General features: G+C 49.3%; 1 protein-coding gene and 1 long non-coding RNA gene across 4 annotated transcripts in view; one reads left to right on the top strand and one right to left on the bottom strand.

Moving 5' to 3' along the window:
* Window positions 1–3,883: 3,883 nt before the first annotated feature.
* LOC114015981 (uncharacterized) lies at window positions 3,884–18,147 on the bottom strand. Its single transcript, XR_003560203.2, has 3 exons — window positions 15,223–18,147; window positions 14,940–15,133; window positions 3,884–6,358 (listed from the first exon to the last, which is right to left on the bottom strand). It is a non-coding gene; the product is annotated as an uncharacterized LOC114015981 (long non-coding RNA).
* Window positions 18,148–18,576: 429 nt separating this feature from the next.
* BAZ1B (bromodomain adjacent to zinc finger domain 1B) overlaps window positions 18,577–18,979 on the top strand; it is a 50,533-nt gene continuing 50,130 nt past the window's right edge. The window contains exon 1 of one of the 3 annotated variants that reach the window (XM_055713211.1): window positions 18,577–18,840. In XM_055713211.1, coding sequence (XP_055569186.1) covers window positions 18,728–18,840 — 113 coding nt within the window. In that variant the 5' untranslated portion in view covers window positions 18,577–18,727. The remainder of the gene's footprint in view (window positions 18,841–18,979) is intronic. The other 2 variants (XM_055713187.1, XM_055713196.1) reach the window with 2 other exon arrangements.

The raw sequence follows: 18,979 nt of genomic DNA, 5'->3' as shown, positions 1-18,979 counted from the left end.
CGGACAAATGGGAACAATGTGGGTGGCAAGTAAGTGAACCTGAGCAGTTGCGGATCCACCATATGGGAAGGGCACCACAACAAACAATATAGAACAAGAGTCGGGGACTGAGCCAGTGGCCAGGCTCGCCCAACTTGTTATTAGTAAGCCCCAACTCAAACAAAGATATTTTTGATCAAAACAGATTTTAACGTTTAGATTCTTAAAATGATCAATAGTGGGTTTAAACCATTTGTGTTTTTTTGTACCCTCTCTCTTGCCTACAACCAAGAGCCTGATAATTGGCCTTGGAATCATGCTCAGAAAAAACACACTGGAATAATGGGAAAGGTGGACTCAAAGACGAAACTAGCTATGGTGGTTTTTTCTGAAAATGAGGTGTACCAAAGGAATCAATGGGATCGGGAGGATGTACACAAAGTCGACCGATTATGGGGAAAATTAGGAGATAAGATAAAAGTAGGATGTCAAACATATAATGAAAAGGATAACACCAAGATTTCGGGAGACACCCAGATTAATGTCAGAAAGGTAGATAAGGAATTTACCCTTCTAAATACAACCGTGTGCTTTAATTCACGGGAATGTTGGCACAATTTTACCTTAACCGAGCCCATCTTTATAATATGCCTAGGAAAGGAATCCCCAAGAACAGCTCTGACTTATAAGATCAAAATAACAATCATGCTAACCACTGTTCCTACCACCACCACAGTTACAACAACCCCATTAACACTTGATCTTAAATTAACTAAACCAGATCCAAAGATTTATACAATTGGACCATATGTAATCAGAAATACAGGTCAGCAACAAATGTTGTTTAACCCAGAATGGTCTCTCAAAAGAATAGAGTTAAAAATACAAGTCAATGTTTCTGATGTTAAGCCATCCTGTTCCCCCTTCTTACGAACCTCTTATGAGGGATGGACAACTTGGTTAAGAAAAAGGGGAAGTATTTATTGAAACAGAATAGTGAGAGATGTAACTGGAATGTTGGGAACAGGACTCTGAGTATTAAATTCCATAGACTCAGAGGTGATAATGAATAAACTAGCCGCCACCACGGCCGATCTATCAAAACTACAACAACCACTAAAATCTTCATTATTGGCATTAGGGGCACATCAATGGTTGATATCGAAGGTACTCCCCAGGTGGGAACAAATAAACATGGAAGATCATCAACTCATCACTAAGGCATTAGGTGGTTTACAGGATGACGTCGCCCTGGCTCTAAGTTGCATCCAAGCCCAAATGTGGATGCAATCAATAGCTGCATCCATAATAAGAGAAGGAGAGGAAGGCATATTTCCTACAGAAATTCAAAAGATGGTTTGGGACAGTGCTACGGAGGTAGAAAGAAAACTCCAGTCATGGTGGAATATGGTGAACTTTACCTATGACCCCAACACACACACCATCACAGCTTTTGTGTTGACCATACATAATGCAGTAATAATTACCATACACCCCATTGTAGCCCTTGGAATTAACCATAATGGGGTGCTCCTATACCCTTTTGAACATAGAACATGGGCCAGAAAGACAGGCAACAAGGGGCAAACAGTAGATTTAGAATCTTGTATTATGCGAGAACAGCAGGGCTTCCTCTGTGAAAGCAATACTATAATGGCTCAGGATACTTGTTTAGATACAGATCAGAAAATGTGTCATTTCGAGGCCCGACCAAATGCAAACTTGAAAACAGTAATTATATATGCAGGGAAGGGATGTGCGTGTTTGAGAACTAAGTGTAACACAATAACCATAGATGGGGAGGTAAAAGAGAATGCACAGTATTCAAATTATTGTATTTGTAATTTTACTACTATCACAGGATGCGATTTTAGTTACTCAGCCCCAGTAGTGTCTCATCAATTCTTAAAATCCAGTTTTACCCTATCACAGATAATAATTCCTACCCCCATAGGACTAAATATAAGCAGTATAAAAGAACTATTAAAACATGCAGATTTACAACGTATACTGGAAGAAACCAAAGAAAAGGGACATGAAACTCTTCTTATGATCCATCATGATGTAGAGGGGATCAAGAAAGTTTTAAAAAAGGTAGAACAGGATGGAAACCATAATTGGTGGGATACTCTCTTTGGCTGGTCACCCTCTGCAACAGGAATTCTTAACACTATGGTACACCCCATTGTGATCTTATTGATCAGTTTAGGAATTTCCTTAATACTAACCATTATGTTATATTTGTGGATTTGGAGAATGTTTAAAAGAGTAATACTTATGTATGATGCTTTATATCATTCGGGAAGGCTGCTTAAGTAAAAGAATTTACTTAATTTAATAGAAAAGGGGGGATTGATATGGAGAAATAATGTGAAATGGGGATAATGGACATGGATTGTGATTGTATGTGTCTGCTTAAGGAATGTGGGTATGGTGACTAGTCATGGGTGCGGTGACAACCACAGTTTTGAGGAGACGCCTGCCCCTCTTCCTCTAACAAAGGGGAGACGCCTGCCCTTCTTCCTCTAACAAAGGGGCTATTTAAAAGAGAATAAGAAAAGATGAGAGACATTCAAATGCTATCTAGAGGGAGGGAGTGCTAAGTCTCCTTGCTGGAAAAGATTGGGTGGTCACAATCACCTGAAGAAGATTGGGTGGTCACAAGGACATGAATCACCTGAAGAAGATCGGATGGTCACAAGAACATGAATCACCTGAAGAAGATCGGATGGTCACAAGAACATGAATCACCTACAAACCTGCAGGACCACCACATTCCAGGAAATGGACTGATAAGCTAATTAACATACGGAGCGGGGTTTAGGTAACAAATATGTATAGGCGTTAATTGAATATTCATTTGTTCATTGTATAAATGTGAGATGGTTCGTCACTTCGGGTATGCACGCTTGTGGAGGAGCGATCCCCCGTGCATCTGCGCGCAATAAACATACCTACTTTATAACTTTCGAGTTATAGAGTCTAATTCCGCACGTCACCTGGACATTATCGCCACCGATGAACTGATTAGCAAGCCAAGGATGAAATTAAGTGTTTTTATGGTGGTACTGCTGCACTGTTCATTTAAACCACTGTGATGATTTAACACTTGATCTTCCCTGATGGGGTAGGAGAGTCCCTGGTCTGCCATGTGGACTCAGCATCCATGAAATTTCAGCCTGGGGTATGGCTTTGATTGTCAGGATCCACCTTGTAGGTAGGGTAGGTCGCTGCTGATCTCATCACCACTTTGTGCACTGCAAGTACTGCACATCCTCAGAGAAAACGGGCTCGAGGAGTCTGCAGTGTGTAGAGACAGATATCGTAGACAGCCTTTAGCAGAGATGGGTTTGAACATGGCCTTTGAAAGGTAGCGCTGGCACTGGACTAAGTGTGACAAGAGCTGTTCAGGGGAATTTTATTGGAGTTAAAATTAAAAATGTTAGTCAAATTCTCCAATTATATCCTTTTTTCTCCCTTATTGATATCTGTATATAACAGTTGTGTTGAGCTTTGGTACATTCCTGGTGTCCTCAATGCCTGCACGTAGCTGCGCTGTCCCCGCACAGGGGCCAAGCCATCCCCTTGGCCAGGCTCATGAGCATTGCCCCTTGGCACAGCTTGCACAAGGTCACTGTGGGGAGACGGGGTCACATGTATGAAACACGAGGATATTTGTGTTTGCCAGCATTATTGGTAAAATCCAGCTCTCCAGATGAATCCTTCATATTCCAAACCCAAGGATGAAAGAAATAAGATGATACAGATGTCTTCATATCATCCCGGGGCTATCCACCAAAGAGGCATTTCTAACACCCTTTTACTTTCAAGCCAGTGAATTTTCATATGCAGTCACAGCATGTGCAGCCCCACAGCGACGTGGATGCCAGGTTTTATTAGTTCAGCAGAACATCATTTGCTTTACAGCGCTACAACACCCGATTACAGCATCCTCTTCCCTCTGCTCATAGACAGGAAATATTTTGGTCAAGGCTACTTGTCTCATGAAATACCTTACCAGGTATTAGGCAACAAAGTGACTTTTCTTTCTGCCCTGTCCTAATATTTTGACTATGGCTACAGGCTTGGCAGGGCTCAGCCAAGCCCTAACTGCAGTAATTACTGCCCTGTCCTGTTTCTGACATTTCACGTCCTCTCCAGGCCAGCCTCAGGATGGTTTCAGCAGTGCCGTGGTCCAGCCCCATGACCCTGTGGTGGCGAGAGGTGGCCTGGGAGAGGCTCTGGTTCCTGGTGGACCTGAAGCAATTCCCAGGAGTTGCGAGCTCATCAGGCGCTGCTGTGCCCACTCCATCAGGATCCTGCCTGCCTGGCAGGGACATGGTGGCACCACCAGGCAGGCGGCCATCTCCATTGGACATGACTGTCTGAAATCAGACAGGGAAAACTGTGACAGAAAGTTTAGCACAGTGTCCTTGGAATATATCAAAGCAGCGTCAGTCATCTAATAGGATAAGTAACGTAAGCTGTGTTGCATGAAGAGGAGTGCTAATGGGATATCGCTTTATGCAGGAGACAGTTTGATGTATCTGGGCCACTGCTAACTAAATCCTCCCTGAAGTTCCCTTTTTGTGGCTTTTCTAGCTCCGGGATTAATCAGCTCTCTTCTTTTCATCTGAAAGACATGAGACCAGTGGATGCCTGCAGCTCTGAATGCAAAGCACCACGGAAGCCCATGTTACCCTCCAGGGAGCATCGGTGGGGACAGCACAGTGGCAGCCTCGGCCATCTGCCCCCAGGCTGTGTCCTGCTCTCGGGTCCTGCTTTATTTATGGAGTCTCCTGCCTGCACGATGCCAGGGAGATGGTGTTCGTCCTGGCACTGTGTGGTCCAGCAGGCACTGGGGTGCAGGGTGAGCCCTGATTTGGGTTCCTGGCAGCTACCCAGGGCACAGGGGAGAAGCACGTCATGACCCACACGGCCAAAGTCACATTTAGGATCATAACTCAGGTTCATCCTGACTTCTGAGCCTTTGGGGCAGGGTTGACTTCTGCTAGTCTATGAATCATCCCCAAAACCAAAAGTCTTCCTTGCAGAGAGTCACAGGGCAGGAGAAAGGAGGAGAAAAAAAAAGAGACTCACAGAGAAGGATTGAAATGCCCTTCTGAAGGAAACCTACAGCAACCTCAGCTGCCTGCGCCTTGGGGGACAGCAGGCCACGTGGGCCCGGACGGACCCAAAGTCCTCTGATTTTGTGCAGCTGAGGCATGAACCAAAGACAACCCTGTTTTACACCAGTTAAGCAAAGCCCTGCACAGAGACAAGCTCTGAAAGCAGGTGCAGGACTTGCCATCAGCAGAGCTGACAGGGTCCTTACACTCCCCCTACTCCTGTGCACCCGTCTCATTGCCTCAAACCCCTGTCTCAGCAAGCTGCAACAGCCATTTGCAAGTGAAGACTCGTGGCCCAGCAGGGTTTTCTGCTGCAGCCTGCAGTTTTGGTGCAAGCATGGAGGGCTCCAGCGGCAAGGTGCCCACAGGCTCCAGGCTGGGCCAGGGTCCTCAGGCCAAGCTGCAGCTGCCCAGGAAGCTGGCGGCAGCAAAGCATGACCAGCCTTGCTGTCACAGGGCTGGCACCAGCCTGGAAGAGCAGGATGTGGTGACTGGGAGGTCTGAATCGTCATGGGAGGGATGGGGGAGCTAAGGAACATCATTGCTCAAGGTGTAGGAACAAAAGAGGAAATAGTTTTCAAGCACAGATTCCCAAGAATAGCCAACAGCTCAGGAGCATGCTGCATCCAGGGATCCTGTGTAACTAAAAGTCCATCGAGGGAGCGAGTCAGTGACCCAAAGAAGGGCTTTGCAGACCAGCAAGTCAAACATCTCTGAGTGAAAGTGCATGTTTGGAAGATGCTGGAAACATCACTGGTGCAGCACCTGCCCAGCTGCCCTCAGGCCAGGCAGGCGTGAGCACCAGTTCTGCACTGCCTGGCTGTGAGCTGGACCAGTAGTACAGCCAGCCCGGTGAGACCCACGTGTCACCTCTCCAACTGCTCACCAGCTTCTTGCTCCTCTAGGTCACCAGCTTCTCAAGCTCGATCTCCAAACACGCATGTACCAGACTTGTAAATCTTCTGCTTTTGTCTCTGAAGAGGGAAAATCTGAGAACATCTCCAGAGACACAGCTTCATCTCCTCCCTGTATTCAACTCATTGTCTCAGATAAATCCCCTTAGTTCCACCAGGGCTCAACACGAGTGGAAGTTTGTTTTGAATGAGTCCAAACATTTCTATTTCTTATATGTTCATCTTTCAACTTCAAAACAGCCTTTTAAAGTACCACTATTTCTTAAACAGCCTTCAGCCTGAGACGGGCATCAAAGGAAGAACTGGCTGGTCAGGAGAGCAGGCTGCCTCCTTGTCCTGTTTGCAAAAGAATCATGAGATAACAGATTAATTCCCCAAGTAATGTGAGTGTTTCAGGCTGAAAGGGCTTTCTACAGAATCCAGTCTGAGGAGGTTTTTGGGTGTGAATTTGTACATGGATTTATTTCCCTGTTCACACTGAGATGGCATCTGGCAGCTATGATATACAGGCACCGGTCCTCAACATTCAGAAAGAAACATTTGAAAAGAAGCTCTTAGGGTTGCAAACATTTGAAGAACAACAAAGTTTTCCATCTTTAAGTAGAAAAGTGACCAAGACAGAGCTGACAACTTCAGTACAGTATTATATAACCATAAACATTTGCAAAGTTTAAAGAATAAAGACTACAAAGCATTTACTAAAGAACAGAATTTCAATAGGGGGATTTTTAGAATTGCTTATGTGATTTTAAAGAGAAAAGGGATGAAGAGGCTTCATTTCCCAAAGGAGTTTATGGCTCTGCAACATGACTGCAACCATCTTTTTTTTGGAGTGCTGAGCGCAGCGTTGTGACAGCACTTTCTACTACAAAGTTCTGTTTCTACCCTAAAAATAATCCTAAGAAGTTTTCTTTCTTGCTTTGAAAGTCAGACCTTTCTCTAGCTGGTTTCTCATGCCAGGGATCTTGACTCCCTTTGGGCCCAGCTGTTTCCAGACTTAGAAACTCTATTTGCAGTGCCTTTGTGATCTGAAGTCTCTGTGCAGGTACTCTGTGCATGCCACATCACTAACACCAACACTGATGACCATCATTTTAAGAGAACAATAAAGGGAAGAAGAATTTTGAAGCTGCTCTGGGAGGTGAGGCACATCAGCTTGTGCCCAGGGAGGCAGCATTGCCTGGTGCGCTTGGTGTTCGTCCCTCGTCGAAAGAGAACAGAGATAGGTTCAACGATGGATTTCTTCAATGAGTTCAACATTTTAATTAGCAAACAGATCATTTGCCATCACTTCATGTAAAAATCATTTTAAGTGCCTCCTGATCGGTAGTAGTAAAGACAAGTTTGCAGTAACCCAGAATTTGATCCCAGGTTGTTGCTGGTCATCTCCAGCAGCTTCTGTGAAGGGCTGTGCATCGAGGATATCTCCTAGCACCCTTCCAGCAACTGTGTCCCTCGCTCCGCTCTGCCATCCCTCTTTTGAGCAGAAAACTGCCTCGCTGGGAATGTCACCTCTCACAGACCGAAGGGCAAGGAAGGTGAGTGAGCATGGGACAGGAGGTGGAGAGGGTACAGCCCCTGCGCTGGGCTGGAAAGAGGACAGAGAGCCCTGGGCAGAACAAGGGTGACTTGGGGATGCTTTTGAAGGTGAAGGAGGACGGGGACCAAGGGGAAGAACAACAGCAGCTGAGGGTTATAAGTGGAGAGCAAGGGGACAGATGGGGCTTCTGGTAGGAACAGGGGTTGGCAGAGATATTTGTTCCCATCATGGACCCCATGCTTGAATGCTAAAGGTGCCAGCCATGGCTCCGTTGAGAAGAGGCAGCCAATGGTCAGCTCCATTACAGGGGGCTTGATCCTCCCAAGGACGCTTCCATCTGGCTGTGATTAAGGCCTTCAAAACTGGAGGAGTTGAAGCCACATGGACCTCGCATCTCTAGGTCATCTGTGGTAATAATTCCTTGACAGTGACACCATCCCATTGCTGAGGTTTGCACCATTAATACATACCCAGGAACATTTGCCTGCTGAGCACAGACTGCCCTCATCGCTGATGGCTCACCATCCCAGTTTTGGTACCTCACAGAACAGGACAGATCGTCAGTCCCTGCAAATGTAGCCTGCTCGTTCCACAACGGAGCCAAACATACAGCCTGTGACTTGGGTTTCCTTGCAAGCCTCAAACCACCCTTCCAGAAATCTCTGGTCCAAATGCAGGACTGCCATCTCCTGGACAGCTGGGAAACTCGGTGTGCAACAGCCCCAGAAAACCATCCTGGAATAAATAACTCAGGCCACGTGGCTGAGGGGCTGCTGCAGTGGCAGGTACTGCCCATGAAGAGGAACCCAACCTTTGGGTACCTCAAAAGCAGCTGCAGTATGAGCTCCAGGGTCAATTAACAGCTCTGTGGGCAGCATGTGTTTAACCCATGCACTAAGCAGAGCACGGTTCCCACCACTCAATCAAGTCTTCTTGCTCTAATGCACGACTTAGCAAGCTTTCGTGTACTGCAAGTCCCTAGAGAGCCAACTGGACCTGAACAGACACCTTTCACCACCTCACGGTTCCTTTGGTGCAGTTTCTTGCACACCCTTTCACAGCCTGAAAAATATGGGTGAAACCAGATTTTCACCAGACGACCCTGCACCGAGACCAGAGGGTCACTGTGCCTCAGAGCCCCGCGGCGAGCCCAGCGCTTTGCCACTGAGGAACATGCACATGACCCCGTGCTGGATGCAGGGGACACAGGCGGCTCATCCTCCCATCCCTCCCCATGCGTCCTGCTCCCTCAGCCCCCTGCCCTGCCTCTGGCTCCCCTGGTGCTATCCCCTGCCCAAGCACTGGCCTCATGCTGCTGGCCCCCTGCCTGCTGTCACTCCCCAGCTGCCCACAGTGTCTGAGCCCGCAGCGGGGCCACAGTGACGCACCTCTGCCTTTCAGCCAAGCACTTCTTCCCCAGATTATTCTGCTCCCCAGATCTGCACCTGCCCCCCAAAATCCCAAATCCCTTCTTGTTTCATCACACTCCAGTTTTGCGCCTCCTCCCCACCTTCCCCCACAGCCCAGAGAGGCAGGCATAAACTACGGGGAACTTCAGCCCAAGCAGTTTAGGGTATGACACAATGACACGTAATGAAGCCAAGCTTTATGGGAAGCACCAGGCAATCCTTTTTCATTCGCTGTGAACTGTCTGTGCTTTGAAAATGACTCCTATAGCACCTTGCAGAAGTAATGGAAATCCTCAACAGCCATTCTTAAACTCACCACGAGATTTATAGCATTAAATCTCCGTTCTGCTAGCAGCAGTAAATAAGAATGAGTGTGACCATAACAGAGCTTTAGAAACATCAGCATTAATTTTGTGAGCTATATATGTGTGCAGAAATTAGGAGAAGACACTTACTTGAAGTAGAAGAACTATGGAGACATGTTTGGAACCGCCGCGTGCTCCCCAGCATCCCTGCTTGCCCAGCAGGGTGGGGTGACAGCAGGAACCAGGTGGGTGCTGCCCCTGCCATGCAGCAGGCAGGAGGGGCACGTGTTTCTGGCAGCACCACGGCGGGATGCAGGAACTGCCTGAGAAGTGAGGGTCAAGGAAGGGCATTTGCTGGGACACAGCCAAGCAGAGGATGCACCACAGGAGCAGACAAGGAGGCTCTCATTGTGTGAACAGTCCTGGAGGTGACTGGGCTAAGACTAAGCCAAGCACAGCAGGACACTGATGTGCCTTTTCATGTAGGAAGGACAAGCCCAAATCTAGTTCAAACGAAGAAGCCAAGTTAAAGATACCAAGTGTAGCAATGCAGTGGAAAGAGAGACTGTGTCTAGCAGCCCTGTAGAGAATGTCAGAGAAGCCAGTTCCATACCCACTCTGTGACTGCATTTCTCCTATTATGTGACCCTGTGAAGTCATTCCTTGCTGTACAACATGGCACTTGCACAGGAAAATAACGTGAGATGAGCTTTGTGCTCCTCAACACCCATGGTCAAGGAAGGTCTGGCAGTCACCCAAACACCCCAGCTCTTCCCAGCACCTTGGAAGAAGCATTCAGGGTGCAGCTGATTTCTGTTATCAGGAAAATATCTTCTCTTCTCTCTAAGCATACTGTTGGATCCATACACTGCCTCATATGGAGAGAGAGGGGTGCATTTGTAGCTGCATCCATTGGTAGGCACTCTTACTCTGTTAATTAACTTTATCCTTATGTTATGGTATTAGCATTATCTCTTGCCTGTTAAGCAGTCATTTAAAATGCTGCGGAAAATACAGTTGATTTCCGTATGCCAACAGACACCATGTTCTGTGTGCTAACTGCTGCATCACAGAGATACTCAAAGCACAAACCTCTCTGCTTCCAAGATTACAAACAACTCAAACAAATGCCCTGTGAAGTTACATGCTTTTATTACTCTCAGCAGAAATGATGTGTTCCTTCTTCTAATAAAGCAATCTGGTAAATATCTGATAATAATCTAGTAATCACATCTACAATCTGGTAAATAGTAAAGGCAAGATTGAGATACTCTTATGTTTGCTACAGAAATGAATGACACCATTGGCTCTGTCACCCAGGAGCAGAACTGGTTCCAGTTTGTAAATCCACTTGTGCCAACCCCCCCTGGGCACACAGCACCTGGTGCAAGCGGATATTGCGAATGTACATGTGCCTTGCAGACAGCAAGTGGAAAAGGCCAAAGAGCAGAGGGACAGGGGCTGGAAGAGTGACGTGGACAAAAGTGGACCATAGCTCCCAGAGCTGGAGATGGGACACTTCGGGATGGCTCTTATGAGCTGTTCTAAATTATATCGAAGTAAATTATATTTCTTAATAAGCTTCAACCCCATTTCGGAACAGCTTCAGGATTTAAACAATACACAATTTATAGATAAAAGGGATCACTGAGGACCACAAGTGACTGGGAAAACCATGAAAATACCAAAATCAGCTGCTCCTGTTTCTCAACAGAGATACTTTCCACAGAAATATGAAGACTCAGCAAACACAAAATTTGCATATTTATGTTTAAGGACTCATAAAAGTTTTCTGTTATACATGTTGTATATATGTTGTAGGAATATATGTTGTAGGAATATAAAATTGGCATCTTACGATATCTTGGGTTACAGCTGAGGCCTAGGGGCACAGCATGAGAAAAGAGATGGGAAAACTCAATGAGGGAGTGCCCACAGCAGTTTAAAACAGTAATATATCTGATTAATCATCTTCTGCATTACAGCCAGGGAAGGTTACATACACTCTAGGGTCCTTTCATCTGTTAAAGTGATGGGAAAAGGCCTTTGTGTTCCTGAGAACTGGGCTGTAAGTGAGCACCACTGAAGAGATCTCCATCAAACTGAAATGGGTTTTAGTTCATTCTGTCCAAAGGGAGAGTGCAAATTTTAATTAACTCAATAGCTGTCAAGGGCTTGGAGACCTGCAGATTAATGGTGCTGGCTGCAAAACTGCAGAGCATCAGCAGTACAAGCCAGCCCTGCCATGCTGAAGACTGGCAGGGAGCAAGAAGAGCTGGGTAAGAAACGCGCCTGTCTGCCAGGTGATGTGCCAGGGGAGCTTCCCAGCACATCCACAGAAAAATGCCAAAGCTCAGAAAAAGTACCAGCCCAAGCTGCCCAGTGTGTAACGGGTGCTGGCCACTTCCAGCCAGCATTGCTGCACCGTGGAGTTGGGGAACAGGAAGAGAAATGCAGTGAGCTCGCAGGGGCTGTAGGGCACCTCCCCTGGGAAGTGATAGTACAAACAGCACAAAACCTGCTTTTTTCCCACTCACGGTCAAGTTTTAGCTACAGCAGGGTTGTAGCAAAGTGCAATTCCTGCCACGCAGCAGTTGGTACCTCCCAAAGCCCTGAGGCTCTGGCAGGAGAAAACCAGCGATGCAGGGTTGTCACTCAGGAAGGACACCAGAACAAGTCTGCTCAGGGTCCACAGGAGTTGAGAACCAGAATGCACGTCACCGACAGCCCTAAATATGCTTCTGCATATTAAGCCTTGCAACCTCTCCCCGCTAGCTTGCAGGTGACATAGCTGAGCTGGTGTAAAGCTATCTCTGACCAAGAGAGGAGAACCCACATCACCCAGCAGGTGCCACTTTTTCCAGTAAGGCACGTGGATTTTTAGCACACCAAAATGTGGGCCTCTTCAGGATATACTCTCACTATGGGCTTTGTGACCCTCAGATAACAAATCCCATGTCGCTGCAGAACATATAATGCTCAGCTGTCTTAACTCACAGTCCTTGTCCGAAATCCTGGATTCCCTTCTCTGTCCTCCCCAGGAGCAGGACTGTTGGAACTGCCTGGCCCACTTGCTGCCAAAGGACACATACTGGATGGATCTTCCTTCACTTCTTTATAACACAACTTAGGGCACACTAAGGTTAGATGATGCAAAAGCTGAAGCAGTAACTGGAGGTGTAGGTCTGTCTCTATGTGTATTAAGAACTGCTCTTGGATTTCACAGGTTCGGGGTCACTTCTGCATGAAATATGAACCTGCCATGGTGTGCTGTTTCCCACGTGGCCCTCCTGTGAATGACCAGAGTAAAACTTTTTGGCTTTTGTCAGGCCAAGAATGGCAACCTAGTGCCATTTCCATGGCACTGGTCCTCAGCAGAGTCCAGGCACAGCTGCTGCCCACCACAGACAGCCACCCAGGTCTGTGCCGAGGACAAGATGCCTTTTTCTTCACCTTCAGACTTCATGCCCTTGGTTTGGCTACGGTATCTTCTCATTTCCAAACCCATCTTCTTCCTGTGCCAAGCCTCTTGCCAGGACAGGCAGGCTGAGCTGTGAAAGGTCTTGAAAGAAGTGAAGTACAGCCACCAAGCCCCTGCTGCCTCAGAGGGTGCCATCATACAGCCCAGAAGGGAAGCAGATGCCTGGAGGCTGGTGCAGAACCCTGCTTCAGGGTGTCGCCTCTGAGCAGCCCTGGGAGAGGAGCAAAGAGAGCAGCAAGCAGGGCTTGCCAGAGAAGGTGGGCGTGAGGAAGGTGGATCTGGGGGTGGAGATCCTTGATCCTGGCCACTCACAGGGGAAAACGGCCATCGTGAAAGCTGTCTGGCAAGCATTGTAAGTGCTAAAGCAGAAGCATCCAGGTGTGGAGAAGGATAGGAAGAGTTGGAAGACCCCAATGCATCTGGGGTGTGCAGCGGAGTATGGATCATGAGGGAATAACGGGGGAAGAGAAGGGAAGATGGGCACAAGACAGCAGTCCACTCTCACTCTAGCACTGGGTCTTTTGCACAGCTGGAAGGCAGAGGGTGTATATACACTACTAATGAAGGGCACTTCCCTTAAGTCATTGCCTGGCCCCTTCAGACATAAGAACAGCTGAACTAAATCAGATCAAGGGTCTGTTTAGCCCAGCACCACCTCTGTGATAGCTGCCCTGAATCTCTAGAGAAGCACAAGAACAGGGCAATGAGATGTTATAATTTCCATGAGAACTTCTGAGCCTCCAAATACCTTTAGCTGAAGGATTCTCTGGGCTGCACGTGGCTTCTGCCCTCCCTTGCCAGCTGTTACACCAGTAGGAATAGTTTCTTGCCTATCAAAGGCTTTCTTCTGAGCTGAGAAGCATGTAACATCATTTATAGAAGCTCATAAATAGCAATGGGTCCCCCAAGTCCCCATTCTACTGACTCACTTTGATGCTGCCTTGGAGGGACAGGATTCAGGTGACAGGGTTCTTCTCCTTCCTTGAAGTGTCTGCCTGGACCCCATCATTACCAGGTTGGAGTGGAGGGCTGGCAAAGATCCCCCTGCTCCTCAGGGCTCTGCCTGACTAATGCTGCAAATTGCTGTCTGTGGCAGTACAGCAGCATAAGCAGCAGCGCTGCACCACAAGTTTTGGGGCTGAGAAGGCACAGGGGAAGGTGCAGCAGCAGAGTCTGTTATCCAGAGACCTGGAGCCAGTAGGGTCTGAATTTGTACCAGCTCCCATATACCTGGGTCAATACAGCAGGATTACAGGGCTCCTGGCTCTGGTCTCCAAAAGGTTTTCTGCCACCACAGCTGATTTTAGAAGCAACGGTGGAATTACTGAAGTTGTGGACAGGTAGAAGACTTCTTCTCCCTGCTGCGATAACAGGAATAAGCCTTTGTCCTAAGAGAAGGGTCAGAGATTTCAAACACCATCCTAGAGGACAGTTTGAGTTTTGTAACCTTGGAAAGTACATGTGAAAGGGCTTCAACTGGAAAAGGAAAATTCTTGATTACTAAGAATCATTTTACTGAGCAAAATTTTGAAAGAAATGGGTGTTTTGGTAGGTTACTCAAATATAGAAAAAGAACAACCACAAGCTCTGCTTGTGCCTTGGCTTCAGGGATGTGAAGAGGTTGAGGAAGGTCACTTTGCAGAGTGCACCAAAAATACAGGAGAACTGTCAGTGTGATTTCACATGGGAATAAAATGCAATTTCAAAGCTTTTTCAAGTGAGTGAGGAGCTAAAACACCTGCTAAGCATACCCTGTGGAGTACACACAGGAAATGGTGTATCTTCATTTCAGCGGTGGAAGCAGGGAACTGGCACTGCAGGGATCAGGAGAAGAACAACTGTTTTACAGCAACAGAAACTGGGAAGACTCTGCAATGCAGCAAAACGGCTGGGTGCACTCTTGCACCTAGAAGACTGCAAACGTGTCACAGGCTCTTAGAGATGTGATAACATCTACCAACACAAGGGTTTTGAAGCTCCTTTGAGGGGGTGGCTGTTCCTTGAACCCTGCACAGATGCCATCCACCACTTTATTGTACAGATGTGTGCAAGGTGGTGTTGTCCTTGAAAAGGAGAGGACACTTGGCTTGATGGCCTTATGAAATTTGAAATTGCTCTCAGAAAGGAAATGGGCCCAAAATAAACTTTACTGCTTGAGCTGAGAGGCTGAGCACATACATACCCAGGAGATGTGCTTGTGAGTCAGCAGGGCACAGCCCTTCAGCACGCTGCATTTCCTTTTCTGCCTGAAAGTGTGTTGCAGGGCACAGCATCATTTCTTCAGCACAGAGGAAGGAGCTCAGCCTCCAGTGGAAGGTGCTCTGGAAAACTGCAGTGGGTTAGTTAAGGCTCCAGGCTGGGCCAGAGTGCAGAAGTCTAGGGAAGAAAATGTCTGGAATACATATGTGTATTTATCATATATTTTCTGCCAGCTGGAACATGAAGTGTTGGAGATAAACACTTACCTACTGAAAAACTGGCTGAGATGGAAACCAGCTTTCAATTAGAAACCAGGCTTTGCAGGCTGAGAGCAGCAGTCACCAGCACTCCCATTCCTGGGGGACTCGCAGGGTCGCTGCCAAACAAGACAGGAAAACCAGAACCAAAGTCAATCTTAGAGCAGCAGCTGTGTAGAAACACCTTCCTAAATCCATTCAGGCCAACAACGTCCACAGCCCGTGTGCTGCGGCAGTGAGATCACATTGCAGCTCTGGCTCAGCATGTTAAATAAAGAAAAGATAAGGAGCCTGACATTTTAAACCCAACATTAACTGCACCACTCCGGCAGCACAGATGTGCTGGCAAGTGGACGTGCTCTGTGTGTACCTGATATATGACAGTTGCTGAGCTATCAACCCTATACAGCAGAAGAGAGAGTAGCTGCTCACAGCTGAGCGATGCGTTTGCCCTGCACGTCAAGTCTGCCCACTCCTCCTGAGGAAAGGACTCCTCTTTCTAGTAACCTGCTTGGAAATGAGGACTTCAGAAGCAGAAATCATGCAAGAATGGAATGCCTCTGTTGGACTGAAAGCCAGGGATATAGAGTCTGTCCTTGTGTCATTTAAGATAAATGGAAAAAGCAAAAGCTCTTTTTAGGTCTTAGAATTCACTTATTTTTCTCTTGGCCCAGCTTCAGCCCTTTTTAAAGCAATTGGCAGTGTTAGGAAGCAGGCACTTTTTCTCCAGGGGAATCCCTGAGGCTTCTCTCCAGATCAGCTCTCAGGCCTGTAATGCCTCGCGCTCTGCGCGGAACCGTCCTCAGGCAGGACGCTCGTCAGCCCCTATGCTACAGTCCAGGAGCGGGTCACAGAGAGAAAATACAGCACCCATCAGGGGCAAAACCACCGCTGCACACGGAGGGAGTAGGTGCAGCAGTGGCAGCCGCGGTGCAACAGCTACAGCAGCAGGAAGGAAGCCAGCCGACAGCAGGACCAGGCAGAGATGATAGCGGCAAGCAAGGGCTGCGGCACTCGCCTGCTGCACTCGGCAGGCAGCTGCGGCAGGAGGAACCGTGCAGATAACTAGGATGGTGTTGAGTTATCTTGGCTGAATTATACAGGGGAGCTGCTCGGGTGTTCAGCCGTGTGACCTCTGGATTTAAACATAGGTAGGGTCACCTAGGCTGGGACTTTCATAACCTCTGACCATACCTAAATGCTGCAGCATTTGGCAAACTTCCAGCCCCGCTGTTTTAGTTTCCTCCTGTCAGGTTGGCTTCTTGCTCCTCTGAACTACTCTCTGTACCCAGCCCAGCCCGACCGCATTGCTCACGGGCCTGGCAGCAAGAACAGGGCTCTGGAGACAAAAGCAGCAGTGCAGCACGTACCGCCATACAGAAATGCTGCACCAATATCTCCAGCCTGTATTTGGCTTTGTAATGGCCAGATCACATTAATGGCCCCTAGCTGTGCCGTCATCCTGCAGAGGCGACACGGACTTTCCTCCTCCTGGCATTTCCAGCTAAGGAACTTTCAGCTTAGAAACTTCTTCAGTACACAAGTTTGTACTCTGCACTGTTTTTTCTTCTGAATGAAATTCCCCCCCAATTGTCCTGTACCTGACCCTTCTCTGTACTCGCAGCCTCTCCCAACCTTGTACACTATGTGAACAGAGTTAAGTTGTTTAAAACCAGTTCCTTCTGCACTTTTCTCCACCCTGACTTCCCCTCTGATAAATTGTCATCTTCTATGTAGTGAGACTCTTACCTACCTCATCATTCATACATACTGCTCTGGAAGTTAGGTGACTTTTGAAAAGAATTAGATTATCCTTCAGTGAAGCTGCACCCCACTTTACCACATTTTTCATGCATTTTCCCTATTTTCCCACATGCTTAAGAGAAAGCAGCTTGGCTAGCCAGGTGGCCCAACACCAAGCCATAGAGACTAAGACTTTATTGGCTGGAGGAGACAGAGGTTCCACACTTCAGAGCTTGGTAGAGCTCCAGCTGCTAGTGAATTCCTAGGAGCAGGTACATCTCTGTGTGCTTTCACCAATGGTTGGCAGGGTAGAGGGGGGACATTTGCTGTTATTACCTGCTCTCTTCAGTCCTAGATGAAGCCTTTGGGGTAAACTAGTAATTCCTACATTGACATTTTATGCAGTCATACTTTTTCAGTGGCGATTCTTAATGGGAGGATGTAACTTTTATACTCCAGCTTGTACAACGGCTGTACCTAACTTTATGGGTAGTTTGAGGACTTGAATTTATCCCACACAGCTCCAAGTAGTTGTCACAGCTGCTTCTTTCCACCCTAAAGCAGCCACAGCAGGGCTATACAAAGCAGAACTATTCCCAAGTGCCACAAAAGCAGATCAGTAGGGTACTCCAATACACAAGTCTGCTTTCCACGTCACTGAGGAACGGGTTGGAGGCAGCACTGCTGCGCTTGGATTTTTGCTCTGACTGCTTTTGCCAAGCAGTGCCTGAGCTACTGCCTCTCCAATCCCTGGTAAACACTAACGACACAAAAACTCTGTATACACCGTTCCTTATAAAAAACCCAACGGATCCCCTACACACAGAGACAAAAACACCAAAGCAGCAACTCTCCGTGCTTGGCCTCTCCTCCTGGGGCTGCAGCACGCCGGGCGTCCCGCCCGCCACCGGCAGCAGGCCCGGCGCCTGCCGCGCTCATGGGATCAGGAGGTGTCCCCAGCCGCCTCCGCGCCGGTCCCCCGGAGCCCTCCCCGGCCCCGTGCCGGCTGCCGTCGGTCCACTGCGGGCCGGAGCCGCGGGGACAGGCCCGGGTCGCACAGGCGGCCGCGGCACACCCCCCTCACCCGCCCCAGGCCTGGCCGCCGGAGCCGCCGCTTCGCCTCCCCGCGGCACGCAGGGCAGCCCCAGGCCGAGGGGGGGGGGGGCGGGCCGGGTCAGCCACCGCGGCGGGGGCACCGAGCGGACCGGGCGCTCGCCGAGGGGAGGGCGGGGCGGACGGGCAGCCGCGAGCCCCCCACAATGCCCCGCGCGCCCCTGCCCCTTTAAGGTGCAGTGGGCGGCACGAACGGAGCGCGAGGACAAAGCCCGGCGCGCGGCGCCGCCGCGGTACCCGGATGGGCGGGGAGGTAGGGCCGCGCCGCGATTGGCCGCCGCAGGGCGGGGGCGGGCGGGTAACGGGGCCACAAAATGGCGCTTCGCTCCCCGCCACTTACATAACGTGACCTTTCACCTCGCGCGCGGTGCAAGTCAGCTTGATGCGCCGGCGGGCGGGGCGAGGCGGCGCGATGGGCGGGCGGCATAGCCAATCGGGAGCCGGCAGTGTCGGCGACAGCCAGTAGGATGCCGGGGCGTCGGGGGCGGGCGGTGCGGGGCGGGAGGCAGGTTGGGGTGCGCGCGGCGCGGCTGGGCTCGCCGCCCGCCCGGGAGGGGGAGGGGAATCTCCCGCCATTTTTCAATCCTCCTGCCCGGGTCCCCGCCGGGGTCGTCGTGCGGATCTGCCGGCTCCGGCCGGGAACCCGTCTCGTCTCGGCATGGCGCCGCTGCTGGGCCGCAAGCCCTTCCCACTGGCCAAGCCGCTGCCGCCGGGGGAGCCGGGGGAGCGGTTCGTCATCCCCCACACGCAGGAGGCCTTCCGCACCCGCGAGTATCCGCCTGGCCTGGGGACGGGGCGCCGGAGGGGAGGGCTCTGGTGGGGCCGCTGTCACCCGCCGCGGCCGCCGGCCCCGGGCCGAGCGCCCTGCCGCGATACTGGCCCCTGCAGCAGCCCCGGCCCTCCCGGGGGG

Source organism: Falco cherrug, chromosome 1 (genome assembly GCF_023634085.1).
Source record: "Falco cherrug isolate bFalChe1 chromosome 1, bFalChe1.pri, whole genome shotgun sequence".
Lineage (NCBI taxonomy): Eukaryota > Metazoa > Chordata > Aves > Falconiformes > Falconidae > Falco > Falco cherrug.
The sequence above is the reverse complement of the archived record's forward strand: the minus strand, read 5'-3'. Positions and strand labels throughout refer to the sequence as shown.